The sequence below is a fragment of the Cottoperca gobio genome, chromosome 1 (assembly GCF_900634415.1).
Source record: "Cottoperca gobio chromosome 1, fCotGob3.1, whole genome shotgun sequence".
NCBI classification, from domain to species: Eukaryota; Metazoa; Chordata; class Actinopteri; order Perciformes; family Bovichtidae; genus Cottoperca; species Cottoperca gobio.
This window is the reverse complement of record NC_041355.1, coordinates 71337-88099: the sequence shown is the minus strand read 5'-3', so window position 1 is coordinate 88099 and position 16763 is coordinate 71337. Positions and strand designations below refer to the sequence as shown.

Below are 16763 nucleotides of genomic sequence, written 5' to 3'. Positions count from 1 at the left end.
TTATTATTATTATTATTATTATTATTATTTAGGTATATAGTGTAGCTTTTGAATTTGATCTACAGAATTCTTTATATGAATCCCTTTTTATATAATATATTTCAGATTGGGCCTTTCCAGAGCATTGAGCCAGAGGCGATAAAAGCTCAGGACGGAGACAGTGGGATCAACATATCTTTAATTTACAGCATCAGAGCAGGTAAATAACAAGAAATAAAAGCTTTGAATTCAGATCTGACCTTTGAGACGAAACACAGAATATTTAACATGGTCTCTGTGTGTTTAGTGTCTCCAGACCAGTACCGGGGAAACTTCCACATTGACTCCAGCAGTGGGGTTGTGACTGTGCGCACTGCCTTTGACAGAGAGAAGATGAACATCAGTGTGATCTCCGTCAGCCTCAAGGTACTAAAGCGACATTTATTTATGCATTATGAGAATATGCATCAACACGTGGCCTTCATCTGGAGTTTTACAGAACACAGTTCATCTACAGCAATTCTTAATCAATGATGATCTGTCCCACTTTGCCTCTGCAGGCTGCCCAGACAGACGACAGTTCGAAGACGGCTGATGCGGTGTTGTCTGTCACTGTTGAGGATGTGAATGATAATCCTCCAGAGTTTGACCGTAACAACTATGATTTAACTCTTCTGGAAAATTCTCCTGTGGATGCCGTTCTGTTCAAAGCCGTCGTCACCGACCTGGACCAGGTAGACTTTATTAAACCACAATCATAAATGAAGTGATAATTATTATTAAGTAATTTCTTCCATGATCCTCGTTCCCCAGGGAGGATTTGTGGGAACTTTGCGGATCCTTCCAGAATCTGCTCCTTTCTCTGTTGACTATGATGGGACGGTCAAAGTGAAGAACTCCACAGTTCTGGACAGAGAGAAGACTGAAAGCATCACATTTCAGGTGAACTAGATGTTTGATTTAACATGAGCCACAAACTATCAGGTTCCTACTGAAGACATATGTCTTTAAAAACAGGTCTCAACTATATAGTTTCATTAAAAAACGGAAGGAATAAAACATTTGTTGGGGACTACTTTCAGCGATGGATTAATCCACATTGGTGCTGGAGTGAGTATTTGGTGCAGCAGGACGGTGTGTGTGTGGGATTGAGTCAAAATAAACTAAAGAGTGTTGATAATGTCAGAGCACCCTGTGGAGGTGGGGGGCATTGAACCTGAGTGGGTGATGTTCAAAACCTCTATTGCTGAAGCTGCGGTGACACCGTGGTGGACCCCGGTGGTCAAGGAAGCCGTCCGACTGAAGAAGGAGTCCTTCCGGGTTATGTTATCCGGGAGGACTCTGGAAACAGTTGCAGGGTACCGAAGGACTAGAAGGGCGGCCGTGTCAGAGGCAAAGCAGCGGGTGTGTGAGAAGTTAGGAGAAGCTATGGAGCTTCGGTCGGCACCAAGGTGCTTCTGGAAAACCATCTGGCACCTCAGGAGGGGGAAGCGGGGAACCATCCAAGCTGTGTACAGCAAGGGTGGGACCCTGCTGACTTTGACTGAGAAGGTTATCGGCCGCTGGAAGGAGCGCCTTTGAGGAACTCCTTGAATCCGACTAACACGCCCTCTATGGTAGAGGCAGAGCTGGAAGCTGATGGGGGATCATCGTCAATTTCCCTGACGGAAGTCACTGAGGTAGTCAAACAACTCCACAGTGGCAAAGCCGCAGGGGTTGATCAGATCCGTCCAGAAATGCTGAAGGCTTTGGGTGTTGAGGGGCTGTCTTGGTTGACACGCCTCGTCAACATTGCGTGGAAGTCTGGGACAGTGCCTAGGGGTGCCATAGGGGTAGTGGTTCCCCTATTCAAAAAGGGGGACCAGAGAATGTGTGCCAACTACAGGGGTATCACACGTTTCAACCTCCCTGGTAAAGTCTACTCCAAGGTACTGGAAAGGAGGGTTCGGCCGGTAGTCGAACCTCTGATTGAAGAGGAACAATGCGGATTCCGTCCTGGTCGTGGAACAACAGACCAACTCTTCACTCTCGCAAGGATCCTGGAGGGGGCCTGGGAGTACGCCCATCCGGTCTACATGTGTTTTGTGGATCTGGAGAAGGCGTATGACCGGGTCCCCCGGGTGATACTGTGGGAGGTGCTGCGGGAGTATGGGGTGAGGGGGTCACTTCTGAGGGCCATCCAATCCCTGTACGCCCAAAGCGAGAGTTGTGTCCAGATACTCGGCAGTAAGTCGGACTCGTTTCCCGTGAATGTTGGCCTCCTGCCAGGGCTGCGCTTTATCACCAATCCTGTTCGTGATTTTCATGGACAGGATTTCGAGGCGTAGTCGTGGAGGAGAGGGGTTGCAGTTCGGTGACCTGAGGATCTCATCGCTGCTCTTTGCAGATGATGTGGTCCTTATGGCATCATCGGTCTGTGACCTTCAACAGTCACTGGATCGGTTCGCAGCCGAGTGTGCAGCGGTTGGGATGAGGATCAGCACCTCCAAATCTGAGGCCATGGCTCTCAGCAGGAAACCGGTGGATTGCCTACTCCGGGTAGGGAATGAGCCTTTACCCCAAGTGAAGGAGTTTAAGTACCTCGGAGTCTTGTTCGCGTGTTAGGGGACGATGGAGCGAGAGATTGGCTGGAGAATCGGAGCAGCGGGGGCGGTACTGCAGTCACTTTACCGCACCGTTGCTGACAAAAAGAGAGTTGAGCCAGAAGGCAAAGCTCTCGATCTACCGGTCGATCTTCGTTCCTACCCTCACCTTTGGTCATGAAGGCTGGGTCATGACCGAAAGAACGAGATCACGGGTCCAAGCGGCCAAAATGGGTTTTCTCAGACGGGTGGCGTCTCCCTTAGAGATAGGGTGAGAAGCTCAGCCTATCATGGAGAGACTCGGAGTAGAGCCGCTGCTCCTTTACGTTGAAAGGAGCCAGTTGAGGTGGTTCGGGCATCTAGTAAGGATGCCACCTGGGCGCCTCCCTAGGGAGGTGTTCCAGGCACGTCCAGCTGGGACCCCGGGGAAGACCCAGGACTCGGTGGAGAGATTATATCTCCTCACTGGCCTGGGAACGCCTCGGGATGCCCCAGCCGGAGCTGGAGGATGTGGCCCGGAGAAGGGAAGTTTGGGGTTCCTTACTGGAGCTGCTGCCCCCGCGACCCGACCCCGGATAAGCGGTAGACAATGGATGGATGTCAGAGCAGCAGTGAAGCTCACTGATGAGTTTTAATAGTTTTTGACACAGAGGAATAAGACACATTAGCTGTGATACACACTCAGTACTCAGTTTAGGTCTTTTGGTGGGATTTGTTGATAAGAAACAACCTTGAATATCACCAGGCTCATCCTGCTACAACCGTTTTAAAATGTATGGTAAACAGACCTGTTTACATTGTATGCTTAACTTTGCTGTTCTTTTGTAAATTAACAGATTGAAGCAAACGAGACTCATCCACCCAACAATGCTATAGTGGTGCGAGTCAGGGTGACTCTTCTGGACGAGAATGACAACAGTCCTGCGTTCACCAGTAACAAGTACGAGGGGAAGGTGTTTGCTAATCAAACGGAGGGAATGTCGCTGGTCCAGGTGAGTGACTACAACAGTTCTGTTCAATATTAGTCAAGCGTGTACTGAATCTGTTTCCATTTGACGTTTTTCGAAGTGCTGTTAAAACGATCATTTGTATTATTTAACTCGAAGGTTAAAGCCGAAGATCCAGATGCTGGCGAGAACGGGCAAATCACATACTCTATTGACTTTGGCAACAACGACGGCTACTTCTCACTCGAAGAAAACAGTGGAGACATCACGCTGGCTAAAATCATTCCCCTGGTGGAAAACAAGATATTGCAGTTCCCTCTCTACATAACAGCCAGAGATGGTAGATCTGAACAATATGTCTGAGTATCCCGCATGACCTACAGCGTTACAGAAAGTCAAGAATCACTTAACCTGATTGTGATGATTCAGTTATCGTAAAAGAGCCAAAACAGACAATCCAACAATCCCACAGTTTACACTGTGGTTGTTCAGGTGTTGCAAGGCCATGAGTGCCTGAAAGAGTGTGTTATCCCCATGTGTGTGTGTGATTAATCCATAATCAAAAGGCAATGGGATGTAGTGAGTGGGATCATTGTGAGCAGCATGAACATTTTGACTTTAGACGAGTGTTAAGTCGTTATCAAAACTAGGACTAAATATGTTCGTCAACAACCTTTTTTTCCTTGACTAAGACGAGACGATGACGAGACGCCACCAAACACGAACTGTGTTATATCAACATGCAATGTTTTTGACAAAACCATGAAACTAAAATAGAAACTTTACCAAAGTCTTGCTTTATTTTCGTGGACACAAATTATTATAGACTGTTGTTTTTTTGCACCATATCAGGACACACAATGAGCACCGTCAGGAGTAACTGAAGTTAAAGTTAACAATGACAACAACAGGGCTGAGGGGAAAGAAACAAGGTGATAGTTTGGCTGAAATTACTAAAATATAATGTTTTCATTGATTAAAACAGTTAGTTTACAGACTAAGATGAGACTAAAATGTCAAGTGACTAAGACGAAATAATCAGCACTACTTTAGACGCTGTTGGACGAGACCACCTGGTTAGTTTGAAGCTGAGTGTTAAAGATTCCTTGAACACACACCAGCCTTGTAGCCTCAGTTGCTCATTCTGAACACATGTAACTACAGAGACGGAAGGTAAAGAAAGATTTATCACAATCAATATTATAAGTCTGATATTCTTCCACACTTCTCATGTAGGCGGCACCATATCCCGCTCCTCCGTGGCACAGGTGAACATTCGAGCTCCGGGAAACTCAAAACCTCAGTTTTTAAAAGCATTGTATCGTGGCAACGTCGAAGAAGAGCAGGACTCAGGAGTCGCGATTCTCAGGGTAAGTTTCTCACTAAGTTGTTATGAACGGTCAAGTCCACATCAAAATGTCAGAGATCTTTTAACCAAACACCTCTTCGTCTAACGTCGATTGTATTTAGGTTTTCACTGTTGTTCAAAAAGTGGATGATTAACTTCTGATGCTCCACGAAGTAGTGAAATCAGTTTTACAGCCTGCTCTTGAATCTTTCTGTATTCAGGTGGACTTCCTCGCAATAGCTGCTGAGATTCCTGTGACTCTCCTTGTTGAAACAGAAGCCGACAAGTTCTCCATCTCCCCCAGCGGTGAATTCACCACTAAAGTGAAGCTGGACTACGATGAGGCTCCACACAACTACTCCGTGACCATCTCCATCTCTAACGGAGTCGACCGTGACAGTGCAGTCGTGGAGGTTCAAGTCACTGACATCAATGACAACAGTCCTGTCTTTACCTCAAGTTCTGTCACAGTATCAGTATCAGAGGACGCAGAGAGAGGATCCAACGTCACTGTTGTTCCAGCTACAGACAAAGACAGCAGCTTCAACAAGGAGATCAGATACTCTCTGAGAGGAGGAGAGGGGAGGTTCTCTGTTGATCCTGTGTCTGGGATGATGAGTGTGGCTGGTGCACTCGACAGGGAGACTAAGGCCGAGTACAACCTGCTGGTGGTGGCTGAAGATCAGGGTCGTCCAGCCCGGTCGGCCACAGCCTCCCTGCTGGTCCAAGTGTCCGACATCAACGATAACGTCCCCGAGTTCTCAGAGGCTGAGTATCAGGTGGAAGTCTCAGAGATGGTGTCCGCGGGTACGAGCGTGCTCACCTGCTCAGCTGTAGACCCCGATGAAGGAGAAAATGGGAGAGTTACTTTCAGTATTTTCCAGCAAAGTCCCCCGTCAGACCCCTCTGTGTTTGAGTTGGACTCTTCCAGCGGGACTCTGCGACTGACGCAGCCTCTGGACTACAGTGAGGTCAAAGTGTACAGGCTCAAGCTTCAGGCCTCTGATGGGGGGATTCCCTCTCTGGTAGGGAACGGCTCTGTGGTGGTGAAGGTGAAAGACGTGAACAACAACCCGCCCGAGTTCAGTAAGGAAAGCTACGACGTGGTCGTCTCTGAGAACCTGGCCAGCGGTGCGTCCATCCTGACCCTGGAGGTCACTGACAGGGATGAGGTGAGCTGAACCAAATGATTTGGTTCTGAACTCTATAAGATCACACTGTGTGTAGTCGTGTCCTCACGTGTACTGAAGATACATTCTGTACTACTTTACAATCAGTACAGTTGCAGGACATCTTTGCTACCAGCTCTGTGATTCTCTAACTGTAGCTGCTGAGTACAGAAACATTGCTCCACAGCGCTACTATGAGGAATGTACCTTTAATATGGGGAGGGATATAAGAAGTACAGTATAAACCAAATCCAATTATTGTTCCAATATATCTGAAACATAAATCTCTGTTAATTAACGGACTAGAACCTTTGAACCAAAATGTTTGCGAAGTATTCATTTATTATATTCTCTGCGGCCTCCTTATCTGTCGATCTCATAAATGCTAAATAAACACACCCCTTCAGATAATCTTGGTATGCTCCCACAGGACGGCTGTAATATTCATGTTTCTTTATCTTATATGTTTAAACTTGTATCGGATTAAAACACAGATGAGATAAACTCCCAGTTTGGACTTTGGCTCTTTGGAAATGATCGTCATTTATGAAGACTCAGATTCTACTTGTTGCTTCAGATACCTGCTGACGTCAGCGGAGTCATTTCACACTTTGACCTCGTCTTCTGCTTCAGGGTGGATTCTCTGATGGCTACTTCCTCTATACCAACGATACCTTCGACATTAACAAACAAGGCGTGGTGTCGCTGAGGAAGGACGTCACCTTGGACCGAGAGGCACAGGACAGCTACATATTTCAGGTACAAACATTACAGGATTCAATTGTGTTGCTGCTTTTTGCCTGTTTAGATGAAACACTTGACAGTCTCTCCAAAACATCTTCAACAAAAACAATGTACAGTTTGAAATAAATAGGACACCAGTAAGACACTTTTACACAAACTATTAGTTGTGTACATGAAACCACTTCTCGTGTTTCACATATAAACGTCAGGAAGCCTCTGAACCATCTTTATTGTAAATAAATGTCTTCATACGTTGCAGTCGGAGGTTTTTCACAGCTCCAGTAACAGTTTGCATTGAGTTCAACAACTTAAATATAAACGTCCAAAATACTCTGCTTTAAAATTGTACTAAACTTTTTAAACGTGACCACAACTGAATTTACACTTAAAGGATCGATGTTGTGCCATGTACGATATCTTATGACACAGCGATGGGGAAGTCCGCTGAAGAAGCCTTTGTTTTATAAAACAGAGTTTCTCTGCGGACTCCTGATGTTCTCTGCGTCTGTGTTCAGGTGGTGGCAGTGGATCACGTCAGTGACGGTCTGAGAGCCACAGCTCGGCTCAACCTCACCGTGCTCGACTACAACGACAACGTGCCACAGTTCCCGAGGATCCCCGACCCCCTACTGATCCCTGAGGGCGTTTACTCGGAGGAAACTCCAGGAGAACTTTTCACCATCGTGCCCACCGACGCCGACCTCGGCCCCAACGGAGAAGTCACCCTCTCCCTCCCCTCCCCTCACCCACTCTTCAGGTTCAGAGAGGTGAGGCCCACAGAGCGCACTATGGGGAACGCTTTGAACCTGTGCTGTGTGTCGGCCTCTAAGATCACGAGTTGTCTTGCAGGACGGGACGTTGCTGGCTGTTGGCTCTCTGGATCGGGAGAGCAGGGAAACGTACGACCTGGTTGTGAAGGCGTCAGACGCAGGCGTCCCACAGAGGGAGGTCAGACACACACCGGTCATATGTTTCTGCTGATATTTTAACTTAAAGCTAACAGTTGGTAACTTTATGAAATATAACTCATTTTAAAGCTAAACAGGACACTGAAAACATCTGAGGCTGGACATGCAGCAACAGAATCTATATTCTTATTGGATCAGCGCTGCTTTGTTTGTCTGATCGGAGCAGTGACTGACGCCGCAGAGGAACAAGAGGAACAATACATGTACATCATTTATATTGTATTTAATTATACAAAACAAATTACAATCTAAATCTTTGTAAACTGACTTCTGTGCACCAGACCTTCACCACGATCAGAATGAGCCTCGTCGACGTCAATGACAACACACCTGAGTTCAGCTCCAGCAGCTACGTCAGCAGCGTCCTCCTGAAAGACGCAGAGAAAGGGAAGCTGCTGCTGACGCTGTCCGCCATCGACAGAGACGCCGGGAACAACTCGCTCATCACCTACAGGTCAGACTTAAGACCACGACGCTGGAATAAACGCTTTCTGCTCGAACTCCCGTCTCTAAGATCATTTAGGAACGGACTCTTTGTTTACCAGGTGCTTTAAGAACATCTTTACATTTCATGACACTGAAATTCATAAAAATAAACGTATATTTAGGACAAACTTAATTCTAAAAATGAGAATCCCTTTAACTATATATCATCGCACGATGGCTTCGCAGTTTACTGAGAAGTTTTTTAGGTTTTATGAATCCTCTCACTCGTCTTCGTCTGCGCTTTCATAACGTGATTAACTTTCCGTAAACTGTTCCATCTTTGTATCCGTCAGTTCATTTATTAAGATAAAAACGTGTCATTTCTTTCTGCTGTTCTAGTTTCCGTGCAGGAAGTTCTCCGTATTTGGCGTTGAACAGTGAGACCGGGGCAGTGACCTTGACCTCTGACGTCGCTGATGTCATAGAGGACACCGAGCTCGTGCTGACGGCGATGGCTGCAGACCACGGCCGGCCTCCTCTCAACTCCACAGGTCCGTCTGACGGCGAGTGCTTTTACAACTCTGTGTTTCCTGTTCTGTCAGAAACTGAAGCCTTTATTGTCTTAAGTCCGGCCGCTGATCAGGAGGTTAATAACTTCTCCGTTCACGTGACGCTCATCACTTCATGTCCCAGTGTTGAACAAAGATCCTTGTGTTGCTACTCGAGTACCTGCACGTGCCGTATGTGTGTCTCGCAGCTCGTGTCGTGGTGAATCTGAGGGTCGTCAGTCTGGTGGAGGGCGTGGCCTTCAGTAGCTCCTCCTACAACTTCAGCCTGCCTGAGAACCAGCCCGTGGGGGCGGCGGTGGGGAGTGTCATGGCCTCCTCAGGAAGTGACCTTTACGACGTCGCCTACACTCTGAAAACACACACTGACCTGTTCGACGTCGACGTCAGCGGAGCCATCCTGGCCAAAGCTCAGCTGGACAAGGAGGAGCAGGATTGGTTCATCCTGGATGTGGCGGCGGTGGACACGAGGACCCCCCCTACGACAGCCACTGCACTGGTACGGTCTGCTTTTTAACTTCATCCTACAGACGGGTTTACCTGCCTTCAGGTGATTCTGATTACTGAAGAAACTGTAACCTGCGCGCTTTGACGTTTTGTCTTGTAGCCTCCGCTGTCTAGACCCGGGGTGTCTTTCAGGCCCCCCCCCCCTTCTCTTCTCTAATAAAGATTTGTTACTCAAATCTGTCATTTATGTGTAAAAAAGTAAAAACTTTCTAAATATTATCCAACAATAATTTGTCCCGGTACGTTTGTTTGAAATCGTAGCCTGAGCTGAATGACCTTCAGTGTGTTGACCTTTGACCTTTGTTCTCCCTCTCAGGTCAGAGTTCAGGTGGAGGACGTAAACGAGGCTCCACAGTTTCCCTCGGAGGGCTATAAAGCCTCCGTGTTCAGCATCTCCCCGTACAAAACCCCCGTCGTCCAAGTCCAGGTAAACACACGCAGCTTCTGTCAGTTCACCTTCACGTCATTTTCTTTCTTATTTATAATATAAAGAATTTCACAGTAACATAACAACAAACCAGCCGTGTGAGAACGTTGATGCATCTGTAGATGTATGAAACACACAGACAGCAGGACTTTGAATCACTGATGGAAGATGTTCCCGCAGGCTTCAGACCCCGACGTTGGGGAGGAGGGTCGTCTGGTGTACAGTCTGCCAGCGCAGAGCGCTTCCTTCGACGTGGACGCGTCCTCCGGTCTGCTGTACGTGGTGTCAGCAGGGGCTCTGGCTGGACAGACGGCTTCAGTGGAGGTGAAGGTCACGGACCCCAGAGGACTTCATGCTACAACCACGGTGCAGGTGAGGGCGCGGCCTCTTCATCAGGCGGAGAGAACATTATAAACTTTGCTTTTTGAAAAGTCAGAAAATGCAAATCAACATCCAGCAGAAAAAAAAGGAATTTGATTTGGTGAATAATGTTGCATAACAAACAGGAAGAGAAATTAAAATATAAATATATATAAACTATAATTAGAATTATTATAGAAAACAAATATACAAGCAGAATATGACAAAATACTGTTAAAGATATGTACCTCTGTGGACGTGCAGAAAACCTTTTGTATTATTACACACACTTACACCCTCTAACATCCGTCCTAAACAACTTTAATTCTCACTGTACTCTTACACAACAAGACAATTATTCCTTTAACTCAATTAAATTCCCTGACTTCATCGTTTCTCCTCTTCATCTTCATCTTATTTAAAGTGAAGAGCTTTTCCACCGTCATCATTTGTACAGTCCTGAACATCGATGCTCTCAGGATGCACTGTACGTGAACTACTAAAGAACATACTTACCGCTCTTCTGCCCCCAGGTGGACGTGCAGGGAAGTGCGAGCAGCGGCGACGTGGTGGTCATCTCCCTCAACCAGCCAGCGAACGTCGTGGAGAAGAAAGTCCCGGCGTTGGAGAAGTGAGCGACGTTTATCTCTCGATTCAACCCTTCCAGTTTTTAATGACGAGGGACGACGTAGTCCAGCATCGACCCAATAAACAGAGTTCACAGCTCATTCTCCACTCGTGCCGTTCAAACACACAGCTTTCATTTCATAAGACTGTAACACACTGCAAATACAGAAACACAAGAGTCACACACACTTTGGTCACTTTGCTGAGAATGGTTTTATATCTCGTGCCCTCAGGTCTCTGGGTGCGGCTCTGGGCTTCACCGTGAACATCATCGAGGTGTCGAGCGCTGACGGAGGATCCTCCGAGTCCAGAGCGCCGAGAGCCGGCGTGAAGACTTTGGTCAGCTTCATCACTGTAGACGGAGGAAAGGTCGTCTCCTCCGAAGAGGTCACAGAGTAAGAGCTTTCATGTTACGACGTCGACAGATCCTCTCACTATATTAAAGCTTGTGGGACGTAAACAAGTGTTCACTTTCCGTGCCTGCCGTCATACTTCTTAGTGATTTGAGGAACATAATAATGTTTTGTTATAAATTAAACAGTTTAAACAAGTTCAGCCGAAAGGATCGAAACATTTCATGGTTCCAGCTTTTAATGATTACACTGTACGAGTAATGCTGTTTCCCCATCAATGGAGATAACCTGCAGATAAACATCAGTACATGTTCCTGATACTTCAGGGTCTGACTTCTTCCTCCCACACACGATCAGCGTCTTCCTCTCAGCCGTCGTAACATTTGTAAGTCGTAGCTGAAACTCTTCCGCTTCCATCAGGAAGCTGCGGAGTCAGTCGGCCGCTGTGAGGGCGGAGCTGGTCAAAGTGTTCGGGGAGGGGCTTCATTTCGACGTGGAGATAAAGCCTCAGAGCGCCGCCTCCGACCAGGCTGTGGTCATCGCTCTGGGCGTCATGTTGGTCCTGAGCATGGTGGGATTGATGGTTACTGTTGCCTTGATCATCAGGTGAGAAAACATCGACACTCACAAGTTTATCTTATTAACTTTCAGTATTTTCTTCACAAAACGTTTCCTCCGCTCTGCCTCTGACTGTAGGTGTGTGTGTGTGTGTGTGTGTGTGTGTGTGTGTGTGTGTGTGTGTCAGAGCGGAGGAGGGAATGTGAATGTGCCCTTTTGGGCCCTCTGATGTACGCTATATTTAACCTCTTTACCAGCGTCAGCGTTACCCTTCTCTCTTCGAAGCACCAGACTCCATTCACAAAAACAGTCATTTTACGTCCCAGTCTACCTCGTGAAGTGAAGCTTTGTTTACAAAGGAGTCTGACTAAAAGACATCTCGCCGCTCACACACGGATAAGTTCCTCATACGACCCCCACACTATCCCTTTAAGGTGTTCACTCTGTGTACTGAGAACAATCTTAATGTTTCCTCAGGACTGTTACATTTAGACTCTTATTACTTATAAAATACGTCTTGTTGTGAATATTGTGTTCTCTAAAACGATCAATAAATAATAAAGAATCGTTCAAATCAGAATATAAATGTTTAAATAAAAGGTTATAACAATGAAGAGTCTTAGTAATTAAGTAAAAGTGCTCTACAAACCAGCTGTACTGAAGACGACTTCAACATCACGTGTTTGTCTCTCAGGTTCAAGAGGAGTCAGAAACATCCCGAGGATTCTGACAGAGAGAGCTTCGACATCGACCGACACGCTGAAGGTTACACGTGAGTCGTCTGAACTTCACCTTCTCGCCACAGCTCCAAGCTTGAAGACGCTTTTTAATGGAAATGCTTTGGTTTCCTTTCAGGAACTCGACTCAGGAGATTCCTGAACAGGTAAAGAAAATAAACGTCAGTATAAAAAGAATACAATCAGGATTCAGAAGTTGTAATGCACCACAGCGTCAGTGAGATGTTCCCTGTGAGGTTCAGTACATGTGATGCTTCTGGATTAATATTCCTGCTGCATTAATGTGTGTGTTGTGTGTTACTGCTGTACATGTTTAAGGTTGTTCTAATGTTCCCTCCTTTACATCCTGTTGGTAGTGTAATCTCCATCAATGCATCATATTCTATAAGATCATCATATGTTTGTAGCGTCTCTGTCCTGTGAGAACCACGTGTCTCTAAAAAGTCTACTTTTCATGAGCTCCTCACAAAAACAGCCTGTTTTCAGCTTTGTGACGATGCATTTTACAGCTGATCCAAGAGGCTTTTTAAACACTTTATTTATCTGGAGGAGGAGGAGGAATCTTCTCAACACATAAAGGAACACTTCATCACACAGTGTATCACAAACACTCCACACATCTGGAGGTACAGGCTTCACACTGGACAGGAGAAGTATAATATTTACCTCTGAGATGTAGCGGAGGAGAAATGTAAAGTTGTAAATCTCCATTTGTGTTTGAGGGACGGACGAGGCCAGCGGAGGACGAGCAGCAGGGGACGGACGATAAAAACGTGAGATTTAAACGGGACACGCAGACGGAGGACAGCGACAGGACTGAAAGCCGAACTGCTCTCTGATCTGAAGCAGTGACACTAAAATAATCATCTGAATAGTGAAGACGCTGCAGGCGCTTTGATTCTTCGTCGAGCAGCTTTAAGTCTACTTTAAATGATTCCCGTGGTCGAACATCACAGCACTGATTTTATAATATATATAATAACAATCAGCTGCTGCGTTTCGATCACCAGTTAAATGACACTTTAAACTTTATTGTGAGAGACAAATTATCTTCCTACGTTTCGTTTGTTTTTCATGTTTATAATTTAACGGAAATTAAATGTTCAAATGTCACTTTATTTTCCATCTTTGCACGTTAAGCAGAAATGTAAATAATAATGTTTTATTTCTTATAATACCTTGTATTTTTAAATGAATGATTCTAGATGTAATGTTTGCTCCTAATAAAAATAAAAACTCAAAACTTTCCTGACATTCTTCACACGTCGACATGAAATAAATATAAATATATAAAACAGTGAGGTCATCTCCAGAACTGTCATGAGCTGCGACTGAACATTTCACTTAAAGCCATAAAATCTGCAATAATAATGTTATAAACAGCCCCCCCCCCCCGATATAAATAATTCTGTACTTACGTTCACGCGCTCCAGGCTTTGATGCACGTGGCGTCCGGCTCGTCTCCTCTGCAGAAACCTTGCTGTGAACGTCTGCAGCCTGAAATCATTTCAAACGTCTACGAGGGAAATAAAAAGCTCACAGCTTCACATCGCAGTTCATTATTCTTCATATTAAAACTGCTTTATTCATTTATTCTCTATTAAAATAAAATCAGAAAAGAATCAGAACAGCAGAAGATAAACAATAGATTATGGAATGTACTTCAGTAAAGAAAATAAAAGCTCCAGCTGGTCCAACATGGGGGGGGCTTTATTACAACCACAGTCAAATAAAGCACCGCTTTTATATATTCATATATATATAAAGATATTTATATATATATTTATATAGTTTTCATATACACCTTCAGGCAATGACTCGAGAGGATTCTTTACAGAATCAAGTTTCTTGTGGTTCTCTTAATTTACAGGTAAACGTAGTTTCTGGATAATTAAACCACAGAAGAAGTCAAGGCAACTTTCTTTTGCCTCGTTCATAAAGTACAAAACTGGCACAGAGGACGACCATTTTTATACACAGTAAAAATGCAATAAAATTAAATTACATACAGAGGAGACAAAAGTTCTGTAAACCTTTCCCCGTTACAGCAAACCTCAAACAAATAAAATCATTTTCAAAACAAATTCAAATCAGTATAAAACACAAAAAACAACAAAAAGAAAAATCCTTTTTTTTTTTTTTGCCCTTTGAAAAACATGTGCTATAGCTCGTACGACTTTTTCTGGTTTTCTTCTTTATTTGTCAAACGGGGGGGGGTCGGCTGTGCGTGGAGTTTATTTATTTTTTGAGCGAAACGACACGGCGAGCGCCACTGAAGCTGGAAAAACCGACCGACTGAACATCAGCAGAAGGCAACGGACAGCAGCACACAAACAGCAGAAGAAGAAGAATTCAGATTTCCAAAGAGAGGGAAAAAAAAAAGGAGAAAAAGTTTTTTGTTAAAGATCTCATGGCGGCGGTGAGTTGATGATGTCATGAAGAGGGCGGGCCTTTAACAGACAGTTTGGTAACTATGGCGATGGTGGCTTCCACCGTCCTGTACAGCATGTCCAGCATGTCAGGTGGGGAGCCGGCGCTGGGAAACGCCTGTGAGGAAGAGGAGGAGGCGTGGCTACTGCAGCCCTCTGGCCCCTCCCCCACCAGCCCAAGGGATGATGGGTAGGCGGCGTCCTCCGAGAGAGGCGGGACCGAGCTGCCGCTGTTCTTAGAGCCCGCCTCCTTCTCTACCTGCACCTCCTCTGACTGGGCAGACGTCGCCTCGCCCCTCCCCCCCTCCCGCTGCTCCACCTCTTCATCCTCACCTGCCGCCACGTGTCGCGGCAGGTCAGGCTCCTCCCCCTGCACAAACCCCTCCCCCGCCTCCTGCAGCAGGGAGGACGAGGAGGAGGAGAACGAGGAAGAGGACGATGAAGACGCCTCCATTTTCTCCTCTTTAGGGGAAGAGTCCAGGTTTCCCGAGGAGGCGTGTCCGGGGTCCGGAGAGGGCGGGTCCTGCTCGGTGCCCGGGTCGATCAGCGAGGACGAGTCTCGTGTCTCCGTGTCCGAGGTGCTGGTGGGCGTCAGCGCCTCCTGGTGGTCCGGCTTCTGCTCGCTGCAGGGCGGGAGCGCCGAAGACGTGGAGGCCACCGCTGCGTCACCGGCTCTGTCGTCATCACAGCTCACCCTCCGCCGCTTCACCGGAGTCGCCCCTTCGTCCTCCGCTGACACACAAAGAAAACACATGTTGGTTTCATCTTTAACTGTAACGGAGGTGAGTGGAGCGTGGAGCGTGAGGCGTGGAGCGAGGACGCCAGGATCAAAGTTAATGTGAAAACAAGAGTTGAGGGGATTTGTGATGCGTCTTTGCGTCGCTCCATAAATCAGAAGAAACTTTTACCTTTGGCCTTGTGGTCCTTGGCCTCGAGCTCCAGAGCGCTGCGCTGCTGGACACAAACACGACAGCGACCCAGCAGCTCCTGCAGGGCGGGGCAGAGCGCCGGGTCGACGGCCTGCGGCGGCTGGACGGACAGCAGCAACACCAACGCCCTCAGCTCCTGACACGTGGGAATATAATGACATTAACAATCTAAACCAGCACTCACGGCTACACCGAGGACGATAAACGTATCAAGGCATCGCTGGCAGATAAATACGTCTTCAGGTGCCAGGTGTGTGACCTGATGTATATTCATGATGTATCCATATACATCATGTAGAGAGGTTTGTTGGAAATGTAAATGCTTTGGTGGTGCGTCATTATGGTCGTGTCAATAAAGTTATTTGAATGAGTTTTCATTCTTAAACAGAAGGTAAGAAGGTGTGTGTCTTGGAGTGTGTGTCTTGGAGTGTGTGTGTTCGTACGGCGTTCAGCAGGCCGCTGGTCTTGCTGAGCTCCAGGCGGTGAGCTGCCAGTTCGGGCTGCAGGCTGCTCTGTTCACTCAGCAGGTTCGTCACCAGAACACCAATCAGGTTGGAGCAGCTGGGACCGGACAGCACCTGGACCTACACACACACACACACACACACAGGGTTGATATAGCGCCATCATCTGGACAAATGTTCCCACAGACAGGATAATCTACTGAAGAGGTGATGCATTTACTGAGTGATCGAAGTGTTTTCTCTGTTTCACAAACAGGTTAAAGACAAATCAGGATATTATTAATAATATATATTTTTAAATCTGTGAAAGCAGGTGGCAGGTGATTTCTTGTTTGTTGTTGTAATACTCTTTTGGACCACACGAGGCTGCAGTGCACCACATCCCCATGTGCTGATTAGAAGATGATTTCAACAGTAATGTTATTTAACACACACACACACACACACACACACACACACACACACACACACACACACACACACACACACACACACACACACACACACACACACACACACACACACACACACACCTTGTGATTAGACTTCATGGAGACAACATGATATTTAGAACAGGGGGGCGTGGTGCACTTCTGCCTCTTGTGGCTGAAATGAGTATTACAGCAACAAACAGTTTATAGAT

General features: G+C 46.4%; 2 protein-coding genes across 2 annotated transcripts in view; one reads left to right on the top strand and one right to left on the bottom strand.

The window, feature by feature from the left end:
- The first annotated feature begins 853 nt into the window (after window positions 1–853).
- LOC115014888 (cadherin EGF LAG seven-pass G-type receptor 2-like) lies at window positions 854–13440 on the top strand. Its single transcript, XM_029442011.1, has 20 exons — window positions 854–861; window positions 894–921; window positions 3398–3553; window positions 3668–3848; window positions 4745–4878; window positions 5078–6028; window positions 6659–6784; window positions 7285–7536; window positions 7619–7717; window positions 8019–8191; window positions 8563–8714; window positions 8921–9228; window positions 9553–9663; window positions 9844–10035; window positions 10557–10654; window positions 10884–11045; window positions 11424–11609; window positions 12256–12333; window positions 12417–12444; window positions 13021–13440. The coding sequence occupies exons 1-20, from the start codon at window positions 854–856 to the stop codon at window positions 13135–13137; spliced, it is 3540 nt and encodes a 1179-aa protein (XP_029297871.1). The 3' UTR covers window positions 13138–13440.
- Window positions 13441–13853: 413 nt separating this feature from the next.
- Window positions 13854–16763, bottom strand: part of usp34 (ubiquitin specific peptidase 34) — a 50918-nt gene continuing 48008 nt past the window's right edge. Inside the window, 3 exon segments of the mRNA XM_029435365.1 lie at window positions 13854–15459; window positions 15636–15792; window positions 16100–16240. Of these exon segments, the coding sequence (XP_029291225.1) occupies window positions 14732–15459; window positions 15636–15792; window positions 16100–16240 (1026 nt within the window). The 3' untranslated portion in view covers window positions 13854–14731.